Source organism: Phaseolus vulgaris, chromosome 1 (assembly GCF_000499845.2).
Source record: "Phaseolus vulgaris cultivar G19833 chromosome 1, P. vulgaris v2.0, whole genome shotgun sequence".
In the NCBI taxonomy this organism is placed as follows: domain Eukaryota; kingdom Viridiplantae; phylum Streptophyta; class Magnoliopsida; order Fabales; family Fabaceae; genus Phaseolus; species Phaseolus vulgaris.
Window position 1 is genome coordinate 48,970,658 of NC_023759.2, and position 18,681 is coordinate 48,989,338.

The 18,681-nt window shown below is 34.2% G+C and overlaps 3 protein-coding genes across 4 annotated transcripts; 2 read left to right on the plus strand and 1 right to left on the minus strand.

The window, feature by feature from the left end:
- Positions 1-825: 825 nt before the first annotated feature.
- Positions 826-7,800, plus strand: LOC137815016 (ultraviolet-B receptor UVR8-like). 2 transcript variants are annotated; one of them, XM_068618027.1, is made up of 11 exons: positions 826-1,682; positions 3,188-3,261; positions 3,346-3,430; positions 3,667-3,798; positions 4,025-4,246; positions 4,403-4,642; positions 4,828-4,871; positions 5,595-5,777; positions 5,949-6,039; positions 7,020-7,063; positions 7,232-7,800. In XM_068618027.1, exons 1-11 carry the CDS (start codon positions 1,493-1,495, stop codon positions 7,352-7,354), a joined length of 1,428 nt encoding a protein of 475 aa, XP_068474128.1. In that variant the 5' UTR covers positions 826-1,492; the 3' UTR covers positions 7,355-7,800. The 2 variants fall into 2 exon arrangements, 1 of the variants encoding a protein (XP_068474128.1); XR_011081709.1 differs by having other exon boundaries at positions 849-1,682; positions 5,665-5,777.
- Positions 7,801-11,040: 3,240 nt separating this feature from the next.
- LOC137815017 (wall-associated receptor kinase-like 20) lies at positions 11,041-14,110 on the plus strand. Its single transcript, XM_068618028.1, has 3 exons — positions 11,041-11,859; positions 11,951-12,013; positions 12,845-14,110. Exons 1-3 carry the CDS (start codon positions 11,079-11,081, stop codon positions 13,903-13,905), a joined length of 1,905 nt encoding a protein of 634 aa, XP_068474129.1. The 5' UTR covers positions 11,041-11,078; the 3' UTR covers positions 13,906-14,110.
- A 557-nt stretch (positions 14,111-14,667) lies between these two features.
- On the minus strand, positions 14,668-15,415 carry LOC137816110 (blue copper protein 1a-like). Its single transcript, XM_068619203.1, has 2 exons — positions 15,250-15,415; positions 14,668-14,978 (listed from the first exon to the last, which is right to left on the minus strand). Exons 1-2 carry the CDS (start codon positions 15,413-15,415, stop codon positions 14,668-14,670), a joined length of 477 nt encoding a protein of 158 aa, XP_068475304.1.
- Positions 15,416-18,681: the final 3,266 nt, after the last annotated feature.

Genomic DNA, 18,681 nt, shown 5'->3' on the forward strand with positions numbered 1-18,681 from the left:
GTGGCTTCATGCGTTTGAAATGGGCCGGGCCCAAAGCGATCCAATTGTTGCTTTCATTCCGTCAATTAAAAGCCCTGCGGCTTTACATGGTGTTATGTATATGTATTTGCTTTTTCAGTTGAAAGTTTTAAATTTGATTTTGTATTATTATTTAAAACATTATTCCATTAATTTCTCTTAGATTTAATATCACGTAATTTATTTTAACAATAAAATTTATTGCCTTTATAAAGTGTCATTTATTGATATTGTGGATTGCACGTTAAAAGCCATGTCTAACAGTTTTTGGTGTTTTCTATATTTTGTTGTTGTTGTGATTAGTGATTAGTTGAAAATTAAAAACGTTTGATAATGACACAATCGGTGACGTGAAGTAAATCTCACTTGTGTTCGGATGATGCATTAAAGGCAACGAATCTTGTCATTTTTGTTAAAAATAATAATACAATTCTTGCATTACCTAATCACATGACAATGTTTCACCTTATTCATCTACATACGTACTAAACTCAAATTCCCATTCCAAAATCCTTTATATATATATATATATATATATATATATATATTCTGAAAATGAATTTTGTTGAAGAAGTGGTACTATCTACCAAGAACCCACGTGCCAATCAAAGTATCACACGTGTTTTCTCACTTCTCAACTGTCATTTATGAAGAGAGAGTGTTTGGTCAAGGAACATTTATTGGAGAAGTTGAAACACAAACACATAATTAGGTAATGTAATATTATTAGGATCAATCATAGTTAATGTATTTTATTCTTAAAAAAGACATGGCAATATATTAAGGAGAGAAAAATGGATTTAAACTGTTTTGTTTCTCGAGTCTGAACTATGTGAGAGAGTATATTTCAACCGTCTTGATGCGTGTCTCCGGAAGAAAGCTAACACGATCAAATTTTCAGAACAATGGAAACGAAGAATCCTCCATTGAAGAGGTAGCAAAAATAGTTGCAAAAACCACCGCGATGACGCCATCGTATACCGTCACATCATAGCTCACAAACTTCTTAGGTTCGGCGCGGGGCCCAGCGCTGACGTGTCCCAGAGAGGAATCGAAACGTGGCGACGAACAATGATTGGAGGTTACGGAGGGGTGAACACGTGGCTCGAGGAGAGAGCGGCCACGGTAGCTGGGTGCGCACACGGCCCCGCGGGGGTTAGCAGGGGGCTGAGACCTTCCAGAAAGTTCGGCCAAATTACTGGCCAGAAACGAAAGGAAGATGCAGCGGCCATAAACGCGCCACGTGTCAGTGGAACCACGCGAGCGTCCGATGTGGCACCCCCGTTACTCCGAAAATGATACGGTCCCTTTTATGCAGCAGCAGTGAAAAAGATTGGGGCACTTTCCGCAAACGCTGAAAAGATATAAACGGAAACGCTTGAGGTTTTTTTTTAAATTAAATAAAGTAGTTTTCTTTCTTGAAATTGTTGCATTGGGTATCCGATTTTGTTCGGTGTTTTTGGTGGGAATCGCCATGAATGGCGAGGGGAGTGAAGCAATGCAAGTGGAGAAGGAGAGGTTGGTGTTCATGTGGGGTTACCTCCCCGGAGCTCTGCCGCAGAGGACGCCTCTGCTCACGCCGGTCCTCGTTAGGGTTCCGCCGTCAGTTTACTCTTGGGGAGATGTTTGCGGCGGCGGCTGTGGATTCGCCATGGCTATCTCTGGTACCTAGCTTTATTTTTGTCTTTTCTAATTATCTTTTCTTTCTTGAATTGGAGATTGAGGAGGAAAATCCTCTCTTTTTTTCCCCTTTTTTTGTACGTGTGTAAGGAGTTGTTTCTCCATTATATATGTATCTGCTGTTTTTCTTTTCATTTTAGTGGAGTCAGAATCTAAATTTAGCGGAGTCGGTTCAGTAGCCTGAGCTAACACTCTGATGTTGTCCTCGTCGAAGTTCTTTGTTTGTGTGGTTTTGCTGGCCGCAGAGTTCTTTCCGTTTATTTTGAAATAAGACGAAATTGATATTTTGGTAGAGGTAATTTTGAACCATGACAGCTTGCGCATAGATTTTACTCTGGAACTTGTGCTGCTGTGGGAATAATTGATTCCAGTGTTTTTGCCAAATATGGCACTTTATTTTTTGTTAGATTGAATTATTGGGTTTGGAACTTTTATTGTTATTCGCTATTTTTAGTCTTTTATGTTCCGGAGGATATGTTGTTAGGGTTCATGGGATTTTTCTTCCTGGTAAAATTTACAACGTTTTGTTTTGCCTCTAACTTTTAAGGTGTCTCACTTTTTGTCGATGCATTTTGTAAATATCTAAACTTTTATCTCGCAGTCTATAAGATATGCTAAACTTTCGTCAGCCAAACAGATAGACCGACGAGGGAAGTTTGAGTATTCACAGAACGCAGGAATGATTGGGGTTTTAAAATTTGGGAGTAAAAACTAAAGATTGTCAATTTTACAAGACAAAAAACACCATTAAACCTATTTTGTTATGTAGCTCAAATAATAGAGGAGACACACCTCTTCAATGATGTGCCCTTGTGTCCCACACTATCAAACACCAAGTGAAGAGTGGAATTTAATTTTTTTTGGGTCTCTCACATAGCTCTGATACAATATTAATATTAAAAAGGCCAAACACGGTGATATTTTAAAGACTCACAAACTTATTGTGCTAAGTTTCCATTATAATTTTAGAAATAAGGAATAAATCCTATATAATTAAGAATATTTAGATTATATATGTATTATTAGGAACATTTTTATTTATTCTCTTATCATATTTTCATGTGAAATTTTTTGAAATTGCTAATTTGTTTTTGGATGAATCTCAGCTAAAGTGTTTTTTTTCAATAAGAAGGCGATGAAACGTTTTGAATGAATTAGTCTGCCAGGCTTTCAGTACTACCATCTTGAGCTGGTTTTACTTATTTTCATCAATCACTCCCTTGGAACTTAATGTTGTTTGTCTTTCTGTTATGTGGGCAATTCACGTTTAATGTCTTCAATATGACTGTATGAGCCTAGTTTTTTTTTGTTTAAATGATGTTGTGTTGGTACTTCAGGTCAGCGTTGTTCTTTCTTGATTTATTCTCTTTTGAAGGAAGTTATCTCAGTGCTTATCTTTCTGCCTTGCATCTCTTCAGGCTCCCATTTTCTTTTCACATTTTATGAACATAAAGGATTCATCATTTTTCATATTTTGTTCCTTAATCAGAGCTCGGAAAGCTCATAACATGGGGTTCATCAGATGATTCAGGCCAAAGCTATGTTACATCTGGCAAACATGGGGTAATGCTTAACCATATAGAGTTACACTGTTCTCTCTCTTGTTTCTTTTTTACTCGATTGACATTTTATAGTTTTTTTATAAAGGAAATTCCAGAGCCTTTCCCTCTTCCAACTGAAGTGACTATTGTAAAAGCTGCATCTGGATGGGCGCATTGTGTTGCTGTGACTGGTAAGATTCACTTACTTATCTTCCTTGCCAGGGAAGGAACACTTTACAATGCGATTGAAATGAGAAGGGATAAACTAATGTTGAACCGGAAGGTTTGTCCTGTTGGATAAATTATCCAATACTTGCAAATTTCCACAAGTAATTAATCCAAAACGGATCCAAGAGATTTTCTGTCCATAAAACATGTTTCTCTTACTTCTATCAACTCACATACCTGTTTTGTTGGTCCTATGCAGATTGTGGAGAAGTTTACACATGGGGATGGAGGGAATGTGTTCCCTCTGGGAAGGTGTTTGGTGAATCATTAACTGGGGTAAACCCTGAAAAGGACGTACCGGGAAGGCAAAGCTCATTCCTGACGGAGCAAGGTATGTTTGACCTATTTACAATTGTCATTTCTCCACAGCTACTGTCCCTCCTAGGAGGTGATTTAAGCTAGTTAAGTGTACATGAAGAGAGTAAAACATAGAAACCATTATGATATAGGATGGTGCTTGAAAACTGAAGAAAAAAAATAGTTTTGCCCCTTTATGTTTATCAAAATGTGTACTTAGCCTTTATCTGCCTAAGTGATGTAGAATGGTTTTGCTACAGTAAGCCCTCATTCTCAAGGCTCAAAATCTACTGGAGGAACTGCTTCTAGTACCAGTGGAGAAGAAAGTACAAAGAGAAGAAGAGTGTCTTCAGCAAAACAAACAGCTGAAACCTCATCTTCCAGTGATGATACTACAGCGTTGCCATGTCTTGTCACACTAAACCCAGGCGTAAGGATAGCAAGTGTTGCTGCTGGTGGTCGCCATACCTTAGCACTGTCAGGTATTGACTTTATTAAATGACTGATTGTTAAGTTTTATGTATGTTTTTTTTTTGTAGATAATGTGATAATCTTTTGGTTGAAGAAAATTTTTGTGTGCTATGGAAGACCTGTCAATCTAAAACATGTTATTGATTGTAATTCTCTGGAAGTTTCAGATATAGGACAGGTGTGGGGTTGGGGCTATGGAGGTGAAGGGCAGCTTGGTTTGGGTTCTAGAATACGAATGGTGTCCTCTCCTCATCTAGTTCCTTGTATTAATACCTCCTCTTATGGTAAAGATATGTCGTTGTCACTGGCTCGAGGAAGCATGAGTTCAGATGGACAAAATTTCAGAGTTCTAGGAAGTTATATAAAGGTAATTGCCTGCGGAGGTCGACACAGTGCAGTAATAACAGGTAAATATGTACGAGTCTATTTGGTATCTCTAGTGAAAATAAGAGTTGAGCAGTTACCTACTAATTTTAAATATAGAAAATAAGACACATAATTGCTTATTATTTCTTAATTATTTGCTACCAGTTACATGAATTTTAAAAGTCACATATACTAATATCCTAATATCTTCCTGTTCAACTTACAGATGCTGGAGTTGTGCTTACATTTGGTTGGGGACTTTATGGACAGGTAAATTTAAGGTGAATTTGGGACGTCTTTGGTCTTCTTCTCTACCCAAATTTCTTATCCTATTTGGCAGTGTAAATTTCATCAGTGCTAATTGTAAATAAATTCCTCTGAGGTGTTCTAATCTGTGATAGCTTGCTTGGCCTTCATATCATATTAGAAAGCAAATTCTGGACTGAATCAGGCTTGAGGCAGACTATTAAGTTCACTTGATGGGGCCTCAAAAAGATACAAAGATAAAATAAAAAATTATTTGATGGGCTACATGAGTTTTCTTCTTGACATAAGATGTATCATCCACTGAAGTTATACCTTCCCTTTGTTAGTTCCTTTTAGGTGTAATTGCTTAAGTTTGCATATTAACCACATTTTATTTTGCTAGCTATTATTTCCTTGGTACTGTTAATTAGTAATATGCAGCCGCTAAGCTAAGATTGCTTAGGACTTTATTACATTAGGATTAACTAAATTCTTGAGAGTTTGGAGTTTGGACAGTTGAAATCTATTAACGTTCTATATCATCAACTGGTAACCATTCTTTAGAATCAACATGTAGGTTAAGTAGTTTATGGTGAGCAAAAGCAATAAGATGTTGAAGATGAGGTTCACTCCTAACATGGGATAATCTGTTCCGTTACTTTACAATGTTTATCTTTCTGTTCGCTCTATTGGTTGATGCATGCTATGCTTGTTATACTAAAATAATGTAATATTGTTTTGGAAAAGTGTGGGCAAGGAAGTACAGATGATGAACTGAGTCCGACTTGTGTATCTTCCTTATTGGGTATTCAAATAGAGGGGGTTGCCGCAGGACTGTGGCATACTGTGTGTACATCTGCTGATGGTGATGTATATGCATTTGGTGGAAACCAGTTTGGGCAGTTGGGAACTGGCGCTGATCAAGCTGAGGTATGCCCTTGCCATCCCATTGAAACACAATAATGTGATCATATACACCAGTGCATTATGGCTACCAATGTCATTATTGCTGTCACCTAAAGCTCCATAATGCATGTCATGCCTTGGGTTGTTGAATTGGGTCATTCTGTGATATTAATTTTAATTTTTAATTTCGAACAGACTGTACCAAGGCTCCTGGATTGTCCGAGCTTGGAAAATGTCAACGTTAAGAAGATATCTTGTGGGGCTCGCCACAGTGCTCTAATAACAGGTATACTGTAACACAACTGCTAATGGAACTTTCAAAGCCATGTAGGCAAAGCTATTCCTCTAAGGGTCTTCCTAGATAAACTTCTCCATAGCAATTATAGCAGGAAAAATAAGAAGGAAAAAGTAAAAAGAGTCTTTTCATAAGTTAAAATTAGTTTTTACATAATTTAAAGACAAGACTTTTAAAAAGTTATTTGAAATTCTATAAATTAGTTTATTTGCAAGTTAATAGAGAAAATCATTTTATATTTCTTCTTATTTTTTATTTTCTTAGAAATATTTATGAAGACGTTTTCCAAACTGATCCTAAGACTGAAGTCACATTAATGCATATCTAAATACTGCTAGACTGGATACTGCTTCTTTTCTCATCTTCATCTCTTTTTTAATATTAGAATCTAGAATGTGGTTATTCAAATATTGATGACAGTGAGCCCTTGATATTATCCTTTTTTTTCATAATTTATTCTTTTGTGTCTCTTACAAAAGGTTTTGAGATGTTATTTATCCTTTAGTTGCAATGCCTTTTGCCAATACAACTGACTGGAACTGAATGACAGGGAATATTGGAACAGTATTTTTTTTTTCTCATTAAAAATGTCGGAAGCTGATGCTACTGTGAAATGGTGTTAATGGGTGAAATATTCTTTATCACAGTCACGGAAAAATATTTTTCGGGTTGACTGACTGCAAAATTGTTAAATGTGGTCTCTGTTATTTAAGCTCACCAGATGAATATATTTCTACAATAATGTAAACAATAAAATTCTAAATTCAGTCTGTGCATTACTGTTTCTGCTTTCACAATAGTCATGCACGTTCTTCATTTTGGATGGACTGTTATGAGTCTAGTTACTTGTCATGTTGAGCTCACTGATGCTGAGTTTTGTTTATATTGGAAGATAAAAAATCATGTGGAAATATGTGTCTGTTATGAATAGATTCTTATTAGCTCTCCTTTTGTTGTTTTGTTTCTTCAAGATAAGGGAAGAGTCTTTTGCTGGGGATGGAACAAGTATGGACAGGTGCTTATGTTGTACTATCAGTTTCACGTGCTCCTTTAATTTCACATTTTAACAATCAGTATCATTGCAATTTCTATCAGACCACATTCGTCCATTAGATGATTCTTGCCTTATGAATTGTTGGCATTCTTGTACACTATTCTAAGTTTTAATTTCTGAATGTGGCAGTTGGGCCTTGGTGACGTGATTGATCGTAACATTCCTTCTGAAGTCACCATCCAAGGTTGCGTAGCTAAAAACGTTGCATGTGGCTGGTGGCATACTCTTCTTCTTGCCGAGTCCCCCACTTGATCTCATGTCTTGTCATGTCAGTGCTCCATGACATGACCCAATTTTGTTAGCTAGCTTTTCTTTTGTTTGGTAAAATCAAGAAGCCATATGCATGTGTATATGTACATATAGTAGTGGTATACATATGACATGTGTATCATGCTTGTATTCTTTCATGGTGTGAATCATCATATCATGGCTGCCTATTTCAATACTGAATTCTGGTTTGGGAAGGAAAATATTGGGTCCTTTTCATCTATGTAACAATTATACTTCATAGTGTATATCTCTTAATTGTATATCTCTACACTGTAATTACACACCGTAGAAGTTAGCACCCCATGCACTTGGCTATGAGGTGGTTCTCTAGATTTAGTGTGTTTACACACACAGTTTTTATTGGCCAAATGTATGGACAAATATACTTTTTTATAAGTTCAGAATAAGTAATATTTGTTTTCTCGGAATGTTCATGTATGACGCAATTTCTGTATACATTTTTGACCAGTTTGGCTCTATGAACTTTGAAAAATGAGAGATACCTACCCATTTGAATTTTGAAGTAGTTCTTAAAAATTATATTATATAATGCCGTGTTTGTTTCCATGTTTGTTTCCAAGAAGGGGGAGGAGAAGATGGAGAAGGCTTTTTTTTTTTCAAGAATTTTGAGATTATGGATAAGAGAAAGGGTGAAAGATTTGTGTTGATTTATGATTGCATTTTACTCAAATCCATTTTATTATAATATACAATATACAAAATTAAATATTATATAAATTTATTTAATTGTTTTTAAAATATTTAATTATACTATTAAAAAAAAAATAATATCAACAACTATATAAAATAACAAATATATATAATAATAAATATTATTTTTATAATTTTTCACATATTTAATAAATTTATTTCAATTTAACATAAAAATATTTTTATTATATTATTTTTTTTATTAAAAAATACAAATAATTATAAATATTATATATTAAAAAAATTAATTAATTCAAACTTCAAAAAAATATACCATAATTTATTATTCAAATATTTTTTATTAATAAAAATAAATTTAAAAATTTACATTTTATATTTTTAAAATAATTTATAAATTTCATTTTAACTATAACAACACTTACAAATTTTTCTCAAAAATTTTCTAATTCAAACAATCTCACATATCATCCTTAATCCTTATAAATTAACTTTCTTCCTCCCTCGTAAGTATTCATATCATCATAAATATTTTGATGATATAAATATGTGATGATAGAGTTGAAAATATGAAATTTATTTGTTGTTTAAAGAATAGTGTGGGACATGTTATATTTAGTCAAAATCCTTACAGTAATGATGGAGTCAAAGTCAAATAACAGAAGCTGCTTTCTGCGGAATTTAGGCATGGCTATACCTGTCATCTAAGTAACATATTCTTTTGCCATGGCATAAAGCAAAATCTTGTGATGTCAACCAATTTTTATTATTATTATTATTTTCTATTATTTTATTTTATTAGGTAGTGATGTTCTAGATGTTCCACATCTTTTCTTTTCAACTTTCATTACTATAAACATGTTATTCGCAAGCTTATCAGTTTTGGACCATTTTTTAAACCTTCTAAACATCTCTACCACCTTCCCAACTACTTCTCTTTTCACACACGGATCAAATTTCGCAAATATAATTCTTATTAAACATTACCTTAATTGAATTATAATTTTTCACAACTAAAAATTATATTGAAGCCTTTTTTCACGTAAATTACATTATATTAGTATAAATTGTGTGACATCTCATTTTATTCATCAAAGTTGATATTAAAATATTAATTATTTTATATTTTATTGTTGCAATTTAATTTTACATGTCATGATTGTATAAAATTATATTTTAATAGTTAGAACTAAAAATAGTAATTTTTATGTAAAATTATACACGGTGTAGTATTTAATCAAAGTTTTTTTCCTCTCCTCTATCCCCATTTCTCTCTCTCTCTCTCTCTCAAATTGTGGATTATACCATTTATTTATTTGTTTTATTTTTTAAATAGGTTAAATTACATAGGTAATTTTTCATGTTTTACATTTTATTTAAATTGGTCTCTTATATTTTAAAAAAATACAATTTTATCATTCATATATATTTTAAAATAATTTAAAATGGGCATCTTCTTAAGTAAACTTAACTCTTTTAATATATAAAATTAACCACCCAACCCTCTCTTTTTTTTCATTTCCCTCTCCACAACCCTATTCATCATTTTTTTTGTTCATTTATTTAATTGTCTTTATTTTTTCTTATCTTCCAAAAGTCAAAGTAATTTCGTTTCTAGATAATGGAACATCATCTTGTAATACCCAACTTAATCTCTCTCATTACAATATTTTGTATTTTTTTTTTTTTGCAAATATTGAAAAAGATAAAAAAAAAGTGGAATACTTTTTTTTTTATAGAAATTAATTGTTTTCTTTTACTTTTGTTACTGGAATGTTTATTATATCATTCTCTTTTGTTGAAAAGTGGATGAGAATGGACATGAGTGTAGATTTGGAAGAGAAAGAAGAGAAAGGGTTGGATATGGTTGAATAAAAACGGATCACATATATTTTATATATTTTTATTAGTTATGTTTTAATTCGAAACTTGAAAATATAATTATGCATATAAGTGTTATTAATTATTGATTTAATTATTTGATGTAAAATTTTATATCAGAAGGTAATGACTTAATGTGAAATTATTTATTTATTTATCTTTTTAATTTGAGAAATTGAGAACAACCCTATTAAACATAATCAAACACTAAATTAAAGTTTTGTTTTTATCAATTCAATGAATCAACTTATTGAAAAAATATAATAAAAATAAGTTTATAACAGCTAACCAAAATAGTAGAACAACAACAATATTTGTTAAGACTTATTGAAGTAATATTTGTTCTTATTGACTTTGATGCATTTCTTAAAAAAGAAACAAAGAATCCGATGCATTTAATTAGTGAAGAAAACAAACATAAAATAAGACGTTAAGTACTGTTTTGGCAACACCCAATAAACTATAAACTCTATGCAAATATAGTAGTCAACTATGACACAAAAGTCAACTTCGTAAAATATCTTATCACCTCTTTAATAAATGTTGCTAGTCTTTACGATTAAAAAAATATTTCAAATTTCATAATTTTCATTAAAACTCTTAAATTTAATGACTTTGTTATTACATGAAATATTTCACTTTATAATTTCACCAACTTTAAATTATCATTAAAATATTTATTTAACAAATGAATATAGGAGTTGGACAAAATTATTGAAGTAAACTCATCGTCTTAAAATTATATAATATAAATACTGACATGACACAGATAAAAAATACATGTATAATTTTTATAATACAAGATATATAAATCTATATTATATAATTATGATTCATAATAAAAATTTGTATATATGTTTAAAGAAAGATATTTCTAGTTAAAATAAATTTATTCTTTATTTTTATAATTATAATAAAATTTTATACATTTATTAAATTAAGTTAAAATTGTAAAAAATTTAATAAATATATTTTTAATTAAACATTTCACTGTTTTATAAATATTGTTGTTGTCCAAATACGTGTATACATCATTTAAGAAAATATTAAATAAATAATTAATATTGAATTAAATAGTTAAATGAAAGTTTATGGTGAACATAGCAGTATTTAAGAAGGAAAACGACGTTGTTTCAAGTGCCAGTTTCTGCCACCAATGGAGTTCACCACGAGGCACTTTCTCATGGCAATTCTGCTGCTGATGCTATCACGCGCCCCACAAGGGTCCCCTGCCACGCCGTGCCCCGCGTGCGGCAACACCACGGTGCCGTTTCCCCTCAGCACCACCTCGACATGCGGCGACCAGTCGTACAAAATCCGGTGCAGCTCCGGCACACTCATATTCGACACGTTGAACAACTCGTACCCGATCGAGTCCATCGACGCCAAATCGCAGCGCCTTGTGATCCAGCCCGCGGCGCTCGTGCAGAACACGTGCGTCTCTACCGATAAGGTACACCAGGGGATCCAGCTCAACAGCACCCTCCCCTTCAATATCACCAGTTCCAACACCATCGTCTACCTCAACTGCACCCTCACGCTCCTCCAGTCCCCCCTCAACTGCTCCGCCGCCAGCGCCTGCCACGCCTACATCAACGCCACCGCCTCCGCCGCCTCCTGCCAGAGCGGCCCCCTCTGCTGCACCTACCGCACCGGCGGCTCCAGCAACTCCTATATGATTCGCGTTAGAGACTCTGGCTGCAGCGCCTACTCCAGCTTCGTTAACCTCAACTCGGCTCAACCTGTGAGCCGCTGGCCCGAACCGGGTTTGGAGATTCAGTGGCTCTCGCCTAGAGAAACCGTCTGTGGGTCCCAGGAGGATTGCGACTCTGCCACGTCGACTTGTGGGCCCGACGCCTCCTCTACGATCGGGATCAAGAGGTGCTTCTGTCACGATGGGCTCGTGTGGGACCCCATCCAAGGGGTGTGCTCTAAAAGTGAGTTGTACACGATTATAGCCATCGTCCTACTTTTTTAATCTTTTCGTGCGTTGACTGATTTTAGAATTTGGGTTTGACTTTTGTGCAGAAATTACTTGCCAGAACCCTGATGGTTGTGGGGACTCCACTAAAAAAAAGGCCATAATAGCAGGTATTCGTTTCACTTTTTTATTTTATTTTTAATTTCTCCTTTTTATTTTAGAAAAAAAATTAACTTGGTTTTTACAATATTAAACAGTTTAATAGACATAATGCATGTTTAGATTGAAGTTTATTGATGTATGTTTGATGAATTACTAGTCGAGTTTGAATTATGAATTAAAACGATAGCACATGTATCATTAACCAAACTTTTGGATTTTTTTTTTTTAGAAAATCTAACATTTTTAACGTAGATAATAATATATATTTGAATGTCGATTGAAAAAGCCTTTTTGGTTTGCTATTTGTTAAAGGTGATTGTGTTTGGACATCTCTTTTTCATAGTCTATAGTAGTTGTAACACGGATTTGTTAAAAAAAAGTCAGCGTTGTTTCGTGCGGACAATGTGCTGTGTACATGATAGGTGAACCAATACTTCATATACAATTACGAAATTGTGGGAGAAACAAATTAGCACATGAATGACGACATGTGAATTGAGACTTTATTCATAATGAAGGTCTGACTAATATAAATTGCGTAGGTAACAGTTGGAAGTTAAATACAGGTCAAAGGAATCTACCTACTCAAACGTTGAGTTAATACAAGAGATAAAATTTTAATTTGAATGTAAAGAACTAAATAAATGTGTACCAGTAATTTTTGTGTGAATTTAGTGCTGATAAATTGCTCGTACATTTCATCCATTGAGGAAAAGAAAAAAAAAACTTCTCAATATCCTTGATGAATGAAAATTTGATGGCGATTATGAACACCGGTTCCTGTGGTCTCTTTCTTATGATGCACTATTTATATACACTTTGATGGTACCAATGTGCAGGTTCAGTATGTGGGGCTGGAGCTGCAATCATCCTTGCCATCATTGCCTTTCTACTCTACAAACGCAACAAGCGCATTAAAGAAGCACAAGCACGGCTAGCCAAAGAGCGTGAAGGAATTCTGAATGCCAGTAATGGGGGAAGAGCGGCTAAACTTTTCAGTGGCAAAGAGATAAAGAAAGCCACAAACGACTTCTCCAATGACCGACTTCTTGGTGTTGGAGGCTATGGTGAAGTTTACAAGGGCTTTCTTCAAGATGGTACTCCTGTGGCTGTCAAGTGTGCTAAGCTTGGCAACGCCAAAGGCATTGATCAAGTGCTCAATGAGGTTCGCATATTATGCCAAGTTAACCACCGAAACCTTGTTGGTCTACTTGGTTGCTGCGTGGAACTGGAGCAGCCTATTTTGGTTTATGAGTTCATAGAAAATGGTACCCTTCTTGATCACTTGCAAGGTCAAATTCCTAAGGGCCGTGGTTTGCTTAGTTGGACACATCGCCTTCAAATTGCACGTCACACTGCTGAGGGTCTTGCTTACCTTCACTTCATGGCTGTGCCTCCTGTCTACCACAGAGATGTCAAGTCCAGCAATATTCTCCTAGATATCAATATGTATGCCAAGGTTTCAGATTTTGGGTTGTCTAGGTTGGCTCAGACAGATATGAGTCATATCTCCACTTGTGCTCAGGGGACTCTTGGTTACCTTGATCCTGAGTATTATAGGAACTACCAATTGACTGATAAGAGTGATGTTTACAGTTTTGGAGTGGTGCTTCTTGAGCTTTTGACAGCTCAGAAGGCAATAGATTTTAACAGGGCACCAGATGATGTGAACTTGGCAGTTTATGTGCATAGAATGGTGGAGGAGGAACTGTTGGTGGATGTCATTGATCCAGTGTTGAAGAATGTAGCCACCACTATAGAGCTAGAGACTATGAAAGCAGTGGCATTTCTGGCATTGGGCTGCTTAGAGGAAAAGAGACAGAATCGACCTTCAATGAAAGAGGTAGCAGAGGAGATTGAGTACATCATTAGTATTGCCTCAGCAAAGGTAGTGGAGTAGTTTATTTTGATGTTAATAATGTCGTCGAATTTTCTGATGCTTTTTGATTTGGTAACTTATGGTTGTGTTTGTTGTTGCTAGACTAAATTTTGAGTTCTAGACTTCAGGCTCTTGTTTTGCAGATGTATCATATCTATGTAAATGTATTATTAATTTATTACACCTTTGCTGAATGAAAAGTTCTGATGGAAACACAATTGCAAAAGCTGTTTTAAATCCTCGTCCTGCTAAGCTGAAGCATGAAATATTCAAGGTTTTGAAATTTGATTGATTTTATAGGTTTCAACACAAACCGTAACCAATGTCTGAGAAATAAATTCTTTATAAGCCTAGTAGGTTCAGGTAGCTTGTAATTCTTGAATTGAAAAGACAAGTACTTGTACGTTATGTATTATGGACATTTACGAACAATAATGAGAGTTTGCCTCTCTCTAGTTTCCTTTCTTTCACATAAATTCAATCAGTAAAAAGAAATTAAGTTGATGAAATCCCAGTGACAGTGAAGATGGATACAACTATAATAAAGTTACAAGAGTGGTTGATGTCAAGGAATAGGAATATTAGAGAAGAATGGAATGGAATGTAAATTTGCAATTTTATTTGAATGGTAGCTGGATTGAGCTAGTGAGCACATTCACAAACTTCCATTTTGAACTTGGAAATAGAAACAATAATTTATTCTGAGGAGTAATACCACTCCCTCAAAAGCTTATTGAAAAACAATGTCAAACTCTCTAAACTTAGGTTAAACCAACAGTGAATTTAATGAAATATAGTTAATAGCTTCTTAGGCACCCATCCATCAAAACCAGGTCCATCCTGAAAAGGTGAAGGTGCAGGGGCAGGTGGTAGGGTTGGAGGCAGTGTTTGGGCTTGAACTGTAATAAAAAGTTTTTGCCCAGCATTGCAGTGACCTGTAACACCACATATGTACCATTTTCTCCCAGGAGTTGCCAACACAATACGGTCATTTCCAGTAGTCAATACTTCACTTTCTGGAGGAACTGTGCAGCTCCGGAATGCAGTTCCATTCACTTTGATCACATTGTGTTCTCCAACAACATACTTGAATACTACAAATTATAAGATGAATAGAGCATTAATATGAAGCACTAAATTGTATTCTAGTATCAACAGTATAGCATAAGAGTGATAACTTTTAAATTTAATCATATTCAATAAACAATTGAAGGTAAGAGTTTGCTTTTATACATTATCAGTATAAAATTTACACTGCAAACTAATTGAAATGATTCTTAACTTAAGTAATCATTACAAAAATCAATAATATTATCATATAATGATTGGATGAAAATATGAAATAATTTGATGAGTTGAACATACCAAGTACGTCCCCAACTTGGAAGGTCTTATCTGCAGTCCAAGTTGAGTAATCAAACCCTTCTGTCCATCCATGATCATCCCCAACTACAAAGTCCCTGGCCACAGCAATTGATGGGAGGAAGATGGTGGCAATGAGCACAAGTATGGTGAGTGGTGAAAGAGCCATGAACTCAACTACTCTTTTATATTTGAGTGTTTTGATAATAAATCTTGATGTTACTTATGTCCTGTGGAAGTGTGTAGGTTAGAAGTGATATATATAGAGCTCGGAAGAAGAAGATAGTTCCAATATTGCAATTCTATGTTGGAGACTGCAGACACAGACGGCTCAGGACGGCATGCCGAAAACAGAATAAACTTGATCAGCAAAGTGTCGTGTGTGTTGAAGGAGAATGGCACGAGAGAGTGAGTAAAAAATATCCACACAAAATGTGCTTAGAATCACTTTACATATTTGTTTCATATTCAATGTTACACTCCATACGGATTAAATTTTTTTTATATTTTTTATATTATATATGAGATTGAATTAGGTTTAAAGTTTATATGATACAAGAATATATTATGAGAATGAAATAAGTGTCTCGAAATGCATTGATGATGTTGGAAGAAGAAGAGAGTTCCAATGGTGTGATTCTAAAGATGTTGGAGACTGCAGAAGGCTATGGACGGCATGCCGAAAACAGAATAAAGATGAGTATGGATATGGTGAGGAAGAAAAAACATAACACCATCAAATATCACAAACTCACCCTATTCTTCTTAATCGAACCAAACTTTATACACTGTCTTTCTACTTTATTATTGGACTACTTTTTATGATTTTAGTTACCCAAATATAAAATAATATTCTGTCTTATAAATAAGTGTTAGGTAATAAAACCATACTCTTTTTATTAATATTCTACGAATTTATTTTTTATTTAATTTTATTTTAAATATTACTAAAATATACAACTATATTATATATATATATATATATATATATATACTTAAACATATTATATAAATTTTAAAAAAATATAAAAACATATATATATATATTTATATTATAAATTATAAAACCCATTTCTTTTACGAAGTGTTGTACCAGTATTTAATGAAAATTTATTTAAATACTTCGTAGGTGTGTCATTTGTAATTATTAGTCTATTAACGGTAGTGGTTAAAAATTTAATAAAAAAAGTTTTAATGTAAAACTAAAATGTCAATTTAATGCTAAAACATCATTAATTTATAAATATAGGAAATATTAAAGTGATTTTTAAACACAATCTTAAGTAATGTTAAAAAACACACGCACTATGTATACATTAAAATTTAGGAATACAAATCTACGTAGATTCTTTTTATGACGAATACAAATTTAGGAAGATGAAAATTAAACTACTTTATTTCTATTAATGTCAAAAGAAATGAATAACAAATATTTCTCGTGTAACACAATTTATATAGATACATCTAATACTAAATTGTCGAATGTGTAAATCCATTCAAAATAGATACTGACACTTCATTTTATGTATTAATTACAATTATAAACATTTTTTATAAAATAAAATAATTATACATAAATTATACTACTTTGGTTTTGGTTTTATTCTTCAGTTACGAAAGGTAATACAAATTATTTTTATTGAAAATGCGTACTCTCATTTCTTGTTGAATGTACACATTTTTTTAAACTAAAACTTTGGCCTTTTACAGACTTTATGTGACCAATGTACCATTCCAAGCTACTTCTACATTATGTTATCTTACAAACTTTACAAAATATTGAAAAGTAACGTAGAGAACAATTTTATATTATGTATTTGTATAAGGCATGCATAATATGGGTGGATAATTGATGTTTGGTTTTCGATTATTCCTCATTCTCTTCTTTTTTAGTATTTATTTTTTAACTCTTAGTCGAAAGTAAATTTATCGATAACTAAGTAAGTGTTGTGTGAGAGTAAGTAATATATTGATAAAAATATATTTTATTATTGTATAGTCATGTTTATTTATAGTGTTTGTAATGTGTTATCATGTTTATGAATGGTATTTGATGTGTATCGATGTGTTGTAAAACGAAGCTCCGGTATTGCAAATAAAAACAGGGCATGCGAGAAAACCCTAAAATCAAACGCATTGAGATTTTTGTTGCGAAATCCAAAACTGAAATGTTACCGTTGCAAGTGCACGTTCTGCTTCACCTGGTCTTTCGGAATCGTTGCTGCAGTGGAGAAGTCGTTCCGCCCCTGCTTTGCTGGTTTTTCGGAGGTTGAAGAAGTGGTGCCGTTGGAACCTGAAATCGCGCCACCAATGGCTGCTGGAACGTGGGTTGTGGCCGTTTGGGCTGCTACCTTTTTCCCTATATAAGCAAGGGTTTCCCTCATTCAGAAATCGCATCTCTCCCACACACCTCTTCATCTTCTTCCTCCGAACCATCTTCTCCTTTCCCCCATTTCCATTTTTCACTTTCTCTCTCCTCTTTATTTTAATATTATAATATTTTTGGGTTCTATTTGGTATTACTCTTTTAAAGAGAAACTTGCTAGTTCTGATCCTCGGAAATTACCGGGAAATTCCTGTTGTATCCTGGGGGACTTGCGCAATACATCGCGGATAAGTCCTTACGGACAGTGATTACTCACGTCTCGGGAAACTATTTTTGTTCGTTTTAAAGCCAATTTAACTACAATCGTAAGGACTTATGGCTGAAAATCCGAACAACAACGACAACACTGCTCCGGAAACATCAAATGTTGTTTCCGCAACACAAACCATTTTTGCGAAACCATTTCCGGACGTCTCCAAAATTGAAGTCTTCACCGGTCAGAACTTCCGACGTTGGCAAGAACGCGTGTCCACCCTATTGGACATGTACGGAGTTGCTCATGCACTTACAACTGCCAAACCCGACTCAACCACGGCTGCGAAACAAGTTGACGACTGGATCCATGCGAATAAGGTATGTCGTCACACTTTACTCAGTGTGTTATCTAACGATCTGTTCGATGTTTATGCTTCTTATAAGAATGCGAAAGATATTTGGGATTCTCTTATCCTCAAATATACTGCCGAAGACATCGTCAGACAAAGGTTCGTAATTGCAAAATACTACCGCTGGGAGATGATCGAAGGCAAAGACATCAAAATCCAAATAAACGAATATCACAAGCTGATTGAAGATATCAAAACTGAAAGCATAAAATTGCCAGATGAATTCGTGTCCGAGCTCTTGATCGAAAAGCTTCCGCAGTCTTGGACGGATTACAAACAACAACTGAAGCACAGACAGAAACAGATGTCTCTATCAGATTTGATCACCCACATCATCATTGAAGACACAAACAGGAAGGAGTGCGCTGCTGCAAAGGCCAAAGCTTTGTCTGCCAAAGCAAACGTGATAGAAGACAAACCAGCTCCAAAAAGGTACGAGAAAAA